General features: G+C 42.2%; 1 protein-coding gene across 2 annotated transcripts in view; it reads right to left on the reverse strand.

Moving 5' to 3' along the window:
• PDE7B (phosphodiesterase 7B) overlaps window positions 1-16,169 on the reverse strand; it is a 335,544-nt gene that overhangs the window by 22,429 nt on the left and 296,946 nt on the right. For both annotated transcript variants that reach the window (XM_053459174.1, XM_053459173.1), the window contains 2 exons: window positions 13,296-13,447; window positions 12,455-12,518 (listed from right to left, as the gene is read on the reverse strand). In XM_053459174.1, coding sequence (XP_053315149.1) covers window positions 12,455-12,518; window positions 13,296-13,447 — 216 coding nt within the window. The remainder of the gene's footprint in view (window positions 1-12,454; window positions 12,519-13,295; window positions 13,448-16,169) is intronic.

The raw sequence follows: 16,169 nt of genomic DNA on the forward strand, positions 1-16,169 counted from the left end.
AATCAGCCATTTAGTCTGTGCGGTACGTGAGTAACCATATCATCCCTGGAGCGCCTTGCATTTTTACTGCAAAACTTATTTTTGCTGTAAAAGTGATTTTTTTTCTTTGGGATTGTAAAGGGGAAAGAATGGTGTGTGCTTCTGTGAGTGAGTGTATGGATAGTATGGTGTGTGCTTCTGCGAGTGAATGGCGATATGAAAGGCGTGTGAATGGAGATATGAAAGGCGTGTGAATGGTCAGTAATTAGGGTTGAAGCCTTGACGTGGCATTACTGCTCACGTAAGAAGTTAAATTATGGCACAAAAAGTACATATTTGCAAAAACTACACCCCTTGGCGCATCAAATGAGGGGCTGCATGTGTTTCTAGTACAAACCTGGAGTGCGCAAGACACAAATGAACATGACGCTATGGTTAGAAAAAACATATTTTCTAGCCAAAGCGACATATTCCATCATTATTTGTGCACTCAACTTTTGTCCTAGAAATACATGTAACCCCTCATTTGAAGCTCCAAGTGGTATAGTTTCTTGAAATGTGTACTTTATGTACCCTAATTTAACTTCCCAGATGTCTAGACCACTTTAACTTCAGATATGGCAGATTGGAGAATCTTGTTAAAAAATTTCTTAAAACATTTTGGGGTGATGCCTGCATTTAGACAGCTCTAGACAGCTGGAAAGTTAAATTATGGTACATAAAGTATATATTTTCAGAAACTACACCCCTTGGTGCATCAAATGAGGGGCTGCATGTATTCGTAGCACAAGACTGGAGTGCGCAAGACATAAATGAACTTGTCGCTTAGAATTTAATTTTTTTTTTATTTTTAGAAGTGTGATATTCACTTATTTGTTGTGCACGTCAGATTTGTGATACAAATACAACTAAGACCTCATTTGCTGCAGCTGGGGTGTAGTTTCTAAAAATATATAGTTTTGTTGGCATATTTTAACATCCCGGGCAGCTAGAGCTGTTTAATTGACGGCAGCCATGCATTAAATTTAAAGATGTCTTTTGTGATAGTCTAATAAATTGAACTTTTAGCTATAAAATATTAGAAAAACTCAGTCTACTGTTCTCAATTTCTGTTTATTTTAGACCGGTTACCTACTACAAATATTTAGCAACACAGCTTTTGATATTAGAGTTTAGAAAAATAACATTACGAACTAGTTTTTATTGAGTCGGAAGTGAAAAATTACACTTTTTTTTCCATTTTTGGCTTTATTTTGCAAACCTAATGAGACATACACATATAAAATTGGTATATTTGGAATCTGCTGGGTGTGCTGAAAAAAAAAACAATATATGGTTTGTATAGTTTATTCCCAAGAAATTTACTTCTAAACGCGTTTAAACGTGAGATGCACCAAAATGCCAAAAACCAGCTTAGCACCAGGGTGGGAAATGGCTTAGCAGCCAAGGGGTTAAATATATTGCATGTCCCGGCCTATATTCGGGGTCTAGCGCCCGACGCCCGGGACATGCAGTCCCGGGCGCCGGGCAGGCAGCAGGGTTAGGATACAGATCCCCCGCAGCGGTGCAGGGGACCTGTATCCTACTCTCCGATACGCTCAGACAGCCTCCCCTGCCAGCACTTTCCACGGGGGGTGCCGGCACGGGAGGTTGTCTAAGCACATCGTGCGGACGGTCACCGGCTGCGGCGATGCGGGTAAACAGCCTCCGCTGCCGGCACGTCTGCACGATGTACTTTAACAATCTCCCTTGCCGGGAATTCCCACGGGGGGAGTCCCGGCAAGGGAGATTGTTAAAGCACATCGTGCAGATGTCCCGGCAGCGGAGGTTGTTTACCCGCATCGCCGCAGCCGGTGACCGTCCGCACGATGCGTTTTACCTCTGCCCCCAAGACTTACCAGAGCAGACTCCCGGGTGTCTTGCGGGGCCGGCGGGGGACATCTATGCAATACGCGTATACAACTTCCGGTGCCGGCACATCCGCTGAGGGGGGGGAGGAGGAGGACAGTGGCAGCATATCTCGGGGGGAGGAGGAGAACAGTGGCAGCATATCTCGGGGGGGGGGGGCAGTGGCAGCATATCTCGGGGGGGAGGACAGTGGCAGCATATCTCGGGGGGGGAGGACAGTGGCAGCATATCTCGGGGGGGGACAGAGTGGCAGCATGTTTTTTGGTGCTTTTTTAAAGAAAAAAACTTTTTCTTTAAAAAAGCACCAAACTTTTAGGGTGCGGCCTATATACGGGGGCGGCCTATATCCGAGCCAATACTGTATATATATTTCGAATTTATACCTTCAGTGGCTCTATGTCAATGTAGAGCACACTTGTATCACACTAGTTAGTTTCCATTGGCAGCTTAATTAGTACTGTTCACTTAAATGTAGCCAGAATTATTTATTAACTGCTTCAGCTAATATGGATTTTTGTAATTTAATCTATTAGTGGGTGTCATAATGCTCTATTCCTAAAAGTCAAGATTCATATGAGTACCATCTACAGTGCCTAAATATATGACGTACCCCCTCCCACACACACAATGTCTAAGAAAAATGCAACCAACTGACTTGCCTAGTAGAAGACAAATTTTGATGTTTTTCTTCAGAATATACTCTCCAAGGATGTGTGTGCTGAACCGTCAAAGTACAGGAATTTCATGAGAAATAGGATTGCCATATTGGCCATGTTTTCCAGGACAAATTACAATTTAAAAATTTGCTATCCGCTGTGTTCAAAGTGCTTCCCTGCATTGTATAAACTTGATTTATAAAGACACGGAGTCTCACATTATGCATTACTCTTTTCTTTAATTTAACAGCAGCAAAGAACATAAAGAGTTAATAGAAATCAGAAAAAGAACCAATAATAAGCCTACAGCATTCCTCTCCAGATAAAGTAGGCTGTAATCCAAAGCTCCCCCTCTTTTCTTTGCTGCTCCCTCAGATAAGTATACAGTTTGCTTGATCTCTTGTATATTTTATGTTATTATCCTATTGTACCTTCCATCTTCCCTTTTATCCCCTTTGGTGTGGTGGTGTCCCCTCCTCTCCATCTCTGTCCTTCTTTGGTTGTGTTTCTGGTTGTTTAGAGCATCTAATATTGTCACTATGTAAGTTTTTCCTAATACGTTATGGTTCTAGTGCTTAGAACTCTATGTGGCCTTTTAAGTTTTTTCATTTTTTTGTGCGGTTTTTGCAACATGTGCACTGTCATTAGGTACCCTGCGTCCTGTAAGTTTGGTTAGACACCTGTGAGGTCTGTTACCTGCCTTTTGAGTTTGCTCCCTATATACCTGCTTCCATCAGACTGACCATATCTGCAAGATCATGCAGACTGGCAGGGAAACCATGAAGTCTGGATCCTCTACCAGTACCCATGTTTCTCACACTAAAATGTCCCTTGAACCCTGTACTACTGATGATGCCTCTCATGGGGATTGTATGAATTCACAAGAATTCCAGAGAATGCTGGATGCCACTATGACCAAGTCTGTGTCTCAGGCCCTTCAGTCAGCCATGGGCCTTATGTCCATGACTATTTCACATCTCATCTGCATTAAAGGCCGTGCAGGGTTCCTCAATAACTGAGCTAAACCCACCCCACGAGGCAAAGACTAATTTGGCACTGCCAGTCGGTAAAGCTTCACATAAATCAAAACATACTAAGCCTCCCACCTCCAGAACAACCATGACAGACAGGTCTTGTCCTGTCACAGATGATGTGGTCGCACCACATAAAAGAGCCCCTCACAGGGCGAAATCTGTGAGAAATTGGAAGAGGGCTAAGACCCTCGAGATGATGGCGACTCTGATTCGGCACAGGTTTCCAATGAGTCTGAGGAGGAATATCCCGACTCCGGGTCTGATCCCGAATCTAGTGAACAGGGGCTGACAGCTCCTACAGTTATGCATTTACAGCCGCAAGGGGATGGGACCGTATTGGTTGACCCTAGCGGGGAGCTTTTATTTGATCCCGAAGAGTTACAACACCCGAGATCCTCTGCATGGTGCCCCTCTGAGCATGTAGCTCAGTATGTTGCCCAACGTGTGAGTAAACCCCTAGACAAGGCGACTAGAAATAAAATTAAAGCGTAATGTCCACAGCCCACCGTACCCGGTGACGCATGTGTGACTCCAGAGGTTGATCCTAAACTGGACCAATTTTTAGGCAAGTCGGGGTGGAAGGCCAAGAAGGGCCTTGATTTCTCCCTACATCTAGATCTAGAAGACCCTATGGTAAGTCTGAATCTATTTATCCCTTCTTCCCTAGTAAATGTGGGAGGCAGACTCAGCTGGTTTTATACAGCATGGGAAGCACTATGTCAGTATTGGGCTGGGAGCGTAAGAGCAGAGGATAGTCCAAAGCGGTGTCAGTAAACAAGCAATAGGTCAAGGGCAGGCGGCAAGCAGAATAAACCGTAGTCCAGGCAAGGGTCAGGTAACAGGCAAACGGGGTAGTCCAATAGGGAAGCCAAAGGTTAGGTAACGAAGAATCCAATAGAGTGTCTGTAGCAGAGGAGAACAGGAAGCTGAAGTCCACGGACATACAGGAACCAAAGTTCTGGAACACTGGAGTAAAGTGGTCACAATTGGAGGGGTTTTTATAGTGCTGCAGGTATTTACTCCTCCCCTGTGCTGAACAAGCTCCTTACTGGATTGGTTGCAAGGCAGTGGTAAATCCATAGCACCTGGTTCATTAGTGTTGTATGTGGCCTTCATTGGTGGATGCTTAATGGGGATTACTGGTGTTACCACCCTGCTACAGGTGTACTGCATTGTGTTGATGCTTGGGCAACACCTGGAAGTCCTCACTGGGGTTTGCTGAAACTTTAGGCCGCGGTTTCGGCCTACCGCGCTACCGCGATTGCGGGAAGACGCCGCCACTACAGACCACGGCTTTGGCCTACTCCGCAGAGCTTTTGGATGGCATGCTGTAACGGAGGACAGCAGGGAAGATCAGGTAAGGGTGAGAGGGGCATAACACACTAACATCAGATGTGTGGGTGCTTCAAACAGTCTCTGGATATTGAATAGATTTTTCTCTGTTCTCCATATCAGCTAGTTTTACCCCAGTGCATCCGATTCTCGGAAGCAGACGGGAGCCTGGTCTCCCGGGAAGTCCAATCCCTATTCGAAATAGGGGCAATTATTCCCACTCCATTTCACCAGGCCTGGACTGGGACAAAAAATAGGCCCGGGCATTTAAGACTGAGCAGCCCATTTTTTTAATTTATTTTTTTGTTAAACAAAATTCTGACAAGTTAAATATACAATTTCTTGTTGTCTATTAGTTATATTTCAGCATGATTTCGTCACTGTAATCAATTAGCATTACATAAATATATAATAAATGAATCATAACGTCATGCAATTTATAAAGTGCTATATCTTTAATGAAAGATTCAAAACAGTAACTAATCTTTGACCATTTAGTTGGTACTTAGAAAGAGGTAGAAACTTTGTAAAAAAAAAAAAACTTTCACTTAGAAACTAAGCCTCGTTTACTTAAAAGGGTACTCTAAGCACCAAAACAACTTTAAGTTAATGGGGCCGTTTTGGTGTATCGATCATCTCCCAGCAGTATCACTGCTCAATTCTCTGCCATTTCGGAGATAAATCACTTTTGTTTGTTTATGCAGACCAAGTCTACAGTTTGGCTGGCCCAACTGAGCGCAACTGAGCGCCGCAATCGTGGATGTGATCGCAGCACGATCGCATATGTGGCAGGCCCAATTGGCCTGATCTGAAGTTTCCTCCCTACAGTGCTGTGAGTTACAGCATAGCAGGGATAAAAGTCAGACCAGCCCAACTGAGCCTGCCACATATGCGATTGCGCTGCACGATTGCGGCGCTCATTTGGGACCAGAACGAGCTTTGGCCCAGCATTGCAGGGAGGAAACTCAGACCTCAGACCAGCCCAACTGAGCCTGTCACATCACACTCAGCCAATCCTCTAGGCCGAGTAATGTAATGTCAGGTAAGTATGCAGCACCATGACCAGCCACCCAGGACTGCAATATGTGCAGTAGCGACTCTAGAAACAATATATTGGGGGGGCACATACGATACCACAGTCAAAACTGGGGGGGCATTAATAATTTCCACCATTAAATCATATTACTGAAAAAAACATATATATATACATACATAATACTTGGTCATTCAGCATGGGAAGCCTGAAACCACAATTTAGTGCGACTAATCCTTGAAATAAATATTATATAGTAAATAACACAATACCTTATCTTTTCCACTAAATGATTTCAGGACCTTGAATGTTTTGTACCCTGAAGTCACTACAAATTCAGGAGGGCATTTTATCTCTGGATAAGTAAAAATGAAATAGTTCCTACTGCAAATTAAGTGCCAGGAAACAGATAACCAAACACACACACTAGGACAGGCTTTTCCAAACCGACACCCAGACACACAGACCAGGACAGGCTCTGCCACACCGACACCCAAACACACACCAGGACAGGCTCTGTCACACCAACACTTAAACACACACACACACCAGGACAGGCTCTGTCACACCAACACCCATACACACACACACACACAACAGGCTCTGTCACACAAACACCCAGACACACACACCAGGACAGGCTCTGACACACTGACACCCAGACACCCACACACACCAGAACAGTTTCTTCAACACCGACATCCAAACACACACATACCAGGACAGGCTCTGCCACACCGACACCCAAACGCACACACCAGGACAGGCTCTGTCACACCCACACTTATACACACACACACACGATAGGCTCTGTCACACCAACACCCAGACACACACAGGCTCTGCTACACTGACAACCCACACACACACACACTCCAGGACAGGCTCTGCAACACCGACAACCAAACACACACAGGACAGGCTCTGACACCCGCATCCGAAGCGTTTCCACAGAAGGTTTCACTTTGGTATTGATTTATGTGATGGTCGATGCCCCCAAAACAGCTTGCCTGTGGCATCTTTGCCGCCAAAACAGCTTGCCTGTGGCATCTTTGCCCCCAAAACAGCCTGCCTGTGGCATCTTTGCTCCCAAAACAGCCTGCCTGTGGCATCTTTGCCCCCCTCCCTTACACATCCATGCTATCACACACACATATTCATTCACTCGTTCACAAATATTTACTAATTCACAGATAATCATTCACTCATTCAGATATTCATTCATACATTGATACCCATTAATTCCCTCATTCAGATTAAAACCCTAAATGATCTAGCCACCTGTGTTGATTTAAAGTTCTTACTACCTGTTTGAGCTTCTAATGGACTGTAAGTTATTTCTTCTCTACACTATAGTCCTTGTTCCACATTTTTTTTTAACAATATTAAAATTCAGTAAATTCATAAGATGCTTTTTTGGCTCATAATTTATTTTTGGAACACTAGATCATTCCATCATGTTATGTTCAGCATTTTGTTCAAAGGACATACTTTTTGAGCTTTTAGAAACATCACCAAGTTCATAAACAATGACTTCCACATCTTGTGACAACTTGATGTGGTGCAAATTGGTCTTACTACAAAATTCAAATGTTTAGGTTTGAAGAACCGTTGCAAATATTTTGTTGCTTTCACGATCAGACCATGTATTTTAAAGCACCTTTCATTCTTAAGCACAAATATTAGTGCTTGCATGATGCAGTATTTTTAAACATGGTTGAAGCAATTTCCTTTTTGTTAGAAATAAAAATGAATGTGAGTAAACATCTCTTCATGTCAGCTCACAAACATTCATTCACTCACTCCTTCACAGATACTCATTAATTCACTCACTCACTCTCACATACTCCTTCATACAGCCTCCCTCACCTCCTTACCTGAACTGAAGATGTACGCGCCGCTCGCAGACTTCCGCAAACAACCTGTTCTACCACACAGGGGAAGCAGACGCACAGCAGGGTCACGTGACGTACGCGACGTACGCAACGTGACTCAGTTGGACTCCTGCGTCCCCCTGGCGGTAGAAGAGACGCTGCTCGCGCACGTCTCCCAAGTATCGGGCCCGCTACTAGAGCGGTGGGCCCGGTCGTAGTTGCTGCAGGCTTAAGGGGCAGGTGCCCCTTTTGCCCTGCTTTAAGGACAGCCGTAGAGGCCGCATAGGTCCAGTCAGTCCGGTCCTGACTGGGCCTATTTTAAGGTAGGAGCCTGGAGCTGCAGCTCCATCAGCCCCTACAGCGATGTGGCCCTGGGCCCCCGATGGCCAGTCCGGACCTGCATTTCACCCATCGGGTTTCCTCAGCAACTTGTTCCTCTGCCCCAAGAAGGGGGGCAGGGTGAAACCGGAAACCTCTAAATGCTTTTGTTCGTTATCAACACTTCACAATGGAGGGCATTCACTGTTTGAGAGATCTTCTGATATTGGGCGACCATGCCTGAGGCTTCCTCCTCAACCGGGAGAAGTCATGCCTGATCCCAGCTCAGACTATGAAATTTTTGGGATTCCAGATCAATTCCATTCATGGCTCCCTTCACCTCCCAACATCAAAGGTAAAATCTATCAAGAAGGAGATAAAGAAGGTGTTAGCGCGGCCCTTGATCACTCTTCGCCACCAAGCGCGGGTGATCGGTCTCCTCTCTGCATCAATCCAGGTGATCTTTCCAGGTCCGCTTCACTACAGGGTGCTACAAAGGCTCAAAAATCGATCGCTGAGCCAAGGTCTCGCTTACGATCACGTAGTCTCAGTCGATGCAGAAGCATCCGAGGAACTGACATGGTGGTTAGAGCACATAGAGTCTTGGAACGGTTGCGCTATTTTTGGCTCGGTTATAGACTCAGTCGCCAGCCTAGTAGGTTGAGGCGCGAGTTGCGGAGATACCTCCACAGGAAGAAGGTGGTCACTTCGGGCGAAGAACTTGCATATCATTTGCCTAGAACTCCTAGCAGGTTAGTTTGCCCTGCAGAGTTTCTTACGTGGTGTAGTCGGTTGCTCCATCTTACTTCGGATGGACAATATATCAGCGGTTCGGTATTTAAATCATCCAGCTGGGGCACGAGGTCCCAACCCCTGTCCAAGTTGGAATTTCTGCCTTGCCTTGCTCACATTCCGGTACAGGCAGAATATATTCCCGGACTGTCTAGTGTCGCAGACTGGCATTGGAGATTTCTCGAGGACTCCACAGATTGGTGTCTTAATCCGCAGGTTTTTCAAACGATCCTGGAACTTTGGGGTCCGCTGGATATGGATCTTTTTGCATCTTGGCTGAACACTCATCTTCAGGGGTTTTTCAGCTGGAGACCAGATCCAGAGGCGCTAGCGACGGATGAGTTTTACACCCATGGCCACCTCATCGGAACTATGAGTTTCCCCATTTTTGCATGGTCCCTCGCATCCTGCTACATCTCAGATGCCTCAGAACCTCACTAGTCCTCATAACACCTTATTGGAGCTCCCAGTCGTGGTTTCTGACACTTTTAGAGATGTCGATAGATATTCCTCGACTCCTTCCTACATTCCTGACTCTCCTGGTGAACCCGGAGGGGGATTCACATCCCCTTCTCCCTCAAGGCCAAATACAATTGATGGCTTGGCTGGTATCAGGGAACCCTGGTGCCACAGAGGCGAAACGAGCACAACTTCACAACTCTTGGCAGGGGCTTAGGCTCCAGGGACTAGACGAGCCTACGGACTTGCCTGGGGTGCATGGAGTCGGTGCTTGGGGAAACACCTGGATCCCATTCTTGCACCTGTGAGCTCTATTCTTCTTTTTCTGTCGGAATTGTTCGAACATCTCAGCAGGCCATAATGGGTTTTGAAAGAATACCAGCAGGTAAACATTCCACTGTATGTCGTCTCCTGAAAGGTGTTCGTAGGGCCCGTCCTCCTAAACCTAAATACTCGAAGGTATGGGATGTTAATTTAATCTTACATGTGTTTAATGTTTTGCCTCCTAACTCAGAGTTGTCATTGTATCAACTATCTGCAAAACTTGTTACCCTGTTCTGTCTTATCTCCTGTAAAAGGGTTTTGGATTTCCGATCGCTGGATATTACCAGACAATCTTTTACCCCTGAGGGGGTTCAGTTTGATATTGTCAGACATGCTAATACTGCCTCAAGATCAGTCTTTTATCCAAGTTTTCCAATATCAACCAAGTTATTCCCAGTTGAATGCATAAAAGAATATGAGAGTAGAACAACCCGAACTTTTTCGTTGCCACTCGGCTACCTCACTTACTTGTCTCTACCACATCTCTGGGCAGGGTAGCAAGGATTGATGTTTCTATTTTCGGCACACACTCTGTAAGGGGTGCTATTGCTTCTAAGGCGGCTAAGGTAGGTTGTCGATTAGAGGATATCTTTAAAGCCGCAGATTGGTCAAGGGAATCCACATTCCATACTTTTTATTTTAAACCTGTATTTCATTTCTCAGAGAAGCTTATAGCACAGCTTTGAACATGCATAATGTGAGACTCCATGTCTTTAGAAATTACCAGATTTTGCTAATTCATGACGTAAAGTCATGATTTATAAAGACACGGAGTCGAACATTATTCCCACCCAACATTCTTTTTCTGACGTATATACCTGTTTCATGTACACTACCCTGTGTAGGCGATAACCTTTATAAGTATAGTTGGAGTATGCATGCGTTTTGATGATGCTTATCTACACATGCGGATTACATGTCTGTATAACCATGTATTTGTTTCTTCTCTACTGCAGTTTGAGGATGCTGGTTGAGAGTTGGTTCCTTAACCGTTTCTGCTCCTCCAGTTGCTTTGGTGGCTATGCCGGTTGTTGAAATGTTTTGGAGCTGTTTTCTGTTTGGAGGACTTTTACAGACAACGAAAAGAGGAGGAGCTTTGGATTACAGCCTACTTTATATGGAGGGGAGGGGAATGTTATAGGCCTATTATTGGTTCTTTTTCTGATTTCTATTAACTCTTTATGTTCTTTGCTGCTGTTAAATTAAAGAAAAGAGTAATGCATAATGTTCGACTCCGTGTCTTTATAAATCATGACTTTACGTCATGAATTAGCAAAATCTGGTAATTAAGTAATCGACTTCCTTCTGTGAGTTGTTACATCCCACAAAATGTAGGACACAGGTTGCAGCAAGTGACGTGAAAATTAGCATCCTAAAAAAATTGTCGATATGGCAGCCATATGTTGAAAGATGCTAAGAGGAAAAATGCTCATTTTAAATGCTCAAAATGTATTTTGAATGTTACTGTCTGCATAAGACACATATTAAAACATATGCAACAAACCGCATTGCAAATTATTTACTCAAAAACTTTTACAATCAATGTTATAGTTCAGTGAGATTAGTAAAATGCCTTTAAAATTTAAAACATATCTATTTACTATGGCAACTAAAATATACTAAATGACTTCAATGTACACTCAGTGGGATTGCTGCTGCAACTTTTGCAGCCAACAAGTTCTGCCGGACTCTGCCGGAAACGTCCTATCTGGGCATACAGGAGAGTTCGTGGGAGAGTAGATGACATCCACAGACAGGAAGTGATGAGGGTAATTAAATGGGAATAAGCCTCCACAATTCCTTGTGATCTACACGATTAATGTCTCTCTTGTATACATGTTCCATTTCATCTTATTCCATACTGAAATAAAGAGCCTGATTTATTGCAGAGCATAATGACATTTAATTGTTTTAGACTTACCCCCTACTGTCTAATATACTATGAGCTTTGTCTAAGTGGCTATGGTAGAAGCATCTTGCATGACAAACATATGCAAGCAATGTACTGTCTTAATTACCTGAACATAATGTAAGTAAATAAGTGGCCAGTAAATGATGTTGGTTTCTGAAGATTGCAGGGTGGATAATACAATATATTTCAGTTTCATGAATGTCTGCTTTAAACCATCACCATCTGCTCATTGATTAAATTTGTGTTATGTAAAGTGCTATTGAGCCAAGAGTCTAATCGACTTTAGTGCTGTGACCCATTTGGTTAAGCTCTTCCAAGCCTTCCTTGTTAGGCAATACCTTATTTCAATCTGTCCTCATGAAAAGGAATTTTACTCCTCTGAAGCCCTGTGAAAGTAGGATTGCCATACTGGCTATTTATTTTAAAAAGAGTTTGTAGGCAGTAGTTTAGAACTGATGACATGCACCATGGAACTCAGGTCACAGAAAAGGTACACCATTATTAGAAATGGCTTTATATTTTTATACTGTATACTGACAACCTTTCTGCTTTTCTAGTTCTCAGTCATATCATCTTGATTACTGCGTTAAAGAGGGCTTTTCAAGTGGCCCCAAGGGCTTTCTCCCCTACTTGAGGATGTCAACAACATTCAAAACTCCAAAGAAGAACATTGTATGTTTAGGCTCTTTGACATTTTAAGGATTACCCCAGTGGTATTTATTATTATAAAAGCAAAATCAGTATGGCTACTAAAATACATATGAGGTAATACATTAGAAAATATTTTAGCATTGTGTAACGTTGCATGTAAGTCCATAATATATTCCACTTACCATTAGTCAGGCGATCAAAAAGGAAAATGTCAAAATTCCACATTCCCACTTTAGATAGCATATGCTGTCAATAAAAGTAATATGATTCAGTTAGAACACAGTGATCTCTTTCATTAACCATTTCATTATAATTGTGACCTCATCTATTTCCTATTTAACAGACATTGAAATGTTTACTGGAGACTGCAGTTAGTTAATACTAAGTTATAATACAGCAGCTCTTGGAATTACTGGGTTCAGTGCCAGTGTGTTAATAGAAATAACTGGTCTCTGAAACAAAACTGGTGCATGCAGACATACTGGCATATACTAAGACATATTTTAGACTGACAGCACCATTTTAAATCCTAAAGGAGCACAGATAAATCCCCAGGTGGAAGGTTTTTAGGAGGATGCCACATTTTACCTGGATGACGGCTGTTGATTAGCTGTATCAGCCGGAACCCCACAATTATTTTTAATTTCTCCATTTAATTTCATCTTCTAATTAGTAAACATCATTACCCCATCAGTTACAGTGCTTTCACATTTAACATGCAGAAGGGGTATAGCAAAGGTACATGCTCCTCTGACACATATATAATTGTTCCCTATACTGGCTGCACAGTGCAGATCGTTCCACCACAATATGATGTTCTATCTCAGCTCTGCTCAGGAAAGCAAATCACAGAGTTTGTGACACAGGACCCAATTTCCACGAGGGCAGCAACATGTAAGTTATTTTCCCACAGATATTCTAAGTAATTCCATATGTAATTGGCATTGTGGTTCCAAAGTTGTCACCATAGCCATCTGAGAAAAATGAATCCCCCACATTTCAAGATCACTGATTGGTCTTTACCCGTGCCTGGCCAAGATAGTCTTCATCCAATAAGTGCAGAGAGGCTTGTGGTACAATGCCACGCAGGAGCCTAGACGCATGAAAATATCTTTGAAAACTCAAAAGTCGCTTTAGTTTTTTCTTTGTGCCGATTTCTCCTGAGTGTGTTGAATCTGCAATGACAAAAGAAGTCCACATTACCCTGGTGTATACTTAAGCTATGGACTTCTTTAAAACATTACAAGATTTCCTTACAGAGCATTATGAAACTACAAGTTAGAATTATTTCACTTTAGAGATAAACTTTTGTTCAAGTACTGGCCCTGGAAAAAAGGGAGCTAGATTATGACTATTGATACCTTCAAGTGGTGTCATTGTAGATCTTCATGGAGAAAATACGAAATTCCTCACAGATAGAAGAAACCTATCGAGTCGAGACTGTAACACGGTCGTGCATAAAGACTGACTTATATAGCAGTCCTCAAAGAGGAATAACTTGCTAAAATCAGCTGTTGCTCATGCCCTGATACCAAGAACTCATGCTTTGTTCACTAATCAAGTAAAGTAAGAGAAAATTAAAGGGACAGCACAGTACCCAACAATAGAAAATTTATATTAAAGTACTTTGCAAATGTTAATATGCATTCTATGTCTGATACATAGTTCCAGAGGTGCAGCAGACCTCCTCCTACTTTCTTCAATTCTTACACTAGTTTTGGCTGTTTGGAGCAGCCAATCACTGACATCTTGTGCAAGCCAGTGCTGGAGCTCCTTGGTGGTGGCAAGCAGGACGTGCGTTTGGCCAACCACATCTCCTGCAAGGTAAGGAGCTGTGCGGAAGAATAGTGCAAATGCATGGGAGGGGATTCTGATAAATAACTCCAGGCAGTTGCAAGGAGAAACACAGGTTACATTAAAGGAAGGTCCCTCTAATGCAACTAACCCCAAAATTGTTTATTTTATTTGAACACAGGCAAACTGGTGCATGAATTATTTGGACCATTAGACATCTGTTTTATTTAACACCTCTTAAGACTCAACATTGATAATGAAATCCACACTCGGCAATCTAAACATTTTGAACCCTAAAGAGGTTTCTAGAAGAAGCAATTATACATCCCTCTGAGAAGATTGACTAAGGAGAAGCTCTCTTACAACTTAGGATAGGTGGATAACATTGAAGCACCTAGCCCAGATATAAGGCTATGTGTAACAGGGTTCTACCTGACTTTTGTGACATCCACAGAAAGGCAAAATAAAAAATACCAGTTTATTTATTTGATTGGGGGTCTGTTTATGAAGCAGTGATTTGGCCCTGCCATCTGATGATCGGTCCCGACATTGGGGAGGTCTTCCACCTCCATAATCTTCTTTGCCTAACTTAGTGCAGACCAGAAACTGAGGCCATATCCAAGCACGCAGGTACAGTGAACCCAAAAGACATGTGCATTTGGGTTGGGTTAAAGAGAGTGTGTCCTCAGAGGGGAAGACAGTATGCCTGCAGCTCCTGGGCATACCACTTCTTGGGAAGTATGTGTCAATGCCTGCTTTTAGCTAATAAACGCATGAGAGTGCCCACTTCCCTAAGTTTGCACTGGGTCTTATAATTTCTGAAGGCAGCCCTCTGATGTACAAAATATATTGGAAACTTTGCAAAATGTAGTAGTTGTGATTACTGTAACACATACTCTCTAAATTGTCCTGGTTTCCTGGTCCTGGTTTCCTGGTTAATATATTCCAGATTTATTTATTTATTTATTTATTTTTTATTAGAAAAGTATAAATACAGACAGAAAATTCATAAATATACATCTATTTTAGAGACATTCAGAGTCTAATATATAATCGACATACATAGAGACAGACACAGATGTAAATATATAAATATATTGTTTCAAATAAGCATTGGGGGAGAACCTCAGAGGAGAGAAGATAATTATTTCCATTATATTAATTATTGAGTTTTTATTTTTTTTGTTTTTGTCTCGCAATGTCCTGGGCTTTTTTTAACCAATTAAGGTAAGTCCATGTAGTTCTACCCGTTATATCGAAAGACCAGCTAATGTCCTTTTCCATATTTAGTTGATGGATCAACTGAGATAAGTAGTGGTCCATATGAAACAGCTCAGTAGATTTCCAATTTCTAGCTATTATTATTTTTGCAGCTGCTAGGCAGTGTATCACTAGCGATCTTTTTTCTTTTGGTATATGTGCTATATTTAAAAGGAGCAACGCAGTCTTGGGGTCCCTATCGACTTTTATATTCGATAGTTGATAAAACAATTCAAAGGCATATTTCCAAATTGGAGAAACTAATTTGCAAAGCCACCACATATGTAGAAAAGAGCCGTCTTGATCACCGCATCTCCAACAATTAGGGGCCACATGAGGATACATTTTATTTAATTTTTTGGGGGTTAAATACCATCTATATAATAATTTATATTGATTTTCTACTAAGTTTAAACAATGAACTACCTTATTTATTTGGTAGGCAGCTGTATTCCATTCTTTTAGAGGTATTTTTAAATTTAAATCATTTTCCCAGGATTTTAAACTTGTAGGTGTAAAAGTTTTATTGCTTAATCTCATTAATTCATTACATTTAGTCACAAGTTTATTTATTTTTTTATGGGAAAAGATAACCTCAAGAAAATTGTTCAGAGGGCTAGTAGACAGTGTTTTCTCAGAAAACTTATAATACGTAGATATTGAAACATATCTTTATTAGAGAGTTGTATCCTTTCAACCAAGTCTGAAAATAGACAGATCTCATTATTTGTCATTATATCAGAGAAGGTTAAAGTATTTAGAATTGAACATCGATCTAGTGTAAAGTCCTCAATAATGTAATGTAAAGTTTTTATGTGTACTGTTTTTATGACTTTATTATGT

The sequence above is a fragment of the Spea bombifrons genome, chromosome 3 (genome assembly GCF_027358695.1).
Source record: "Spea bombifrons isolate aSpeBom1 chromosome 3, aSpeBom1.2.pri, whole genome shotgun sequence".
NCBI classification, from domain to species: Eukaryota; Metazoa; Chordata; class Amphibia; order Anura; family Pelobatidae; genus Spea; species Spea bombifrons.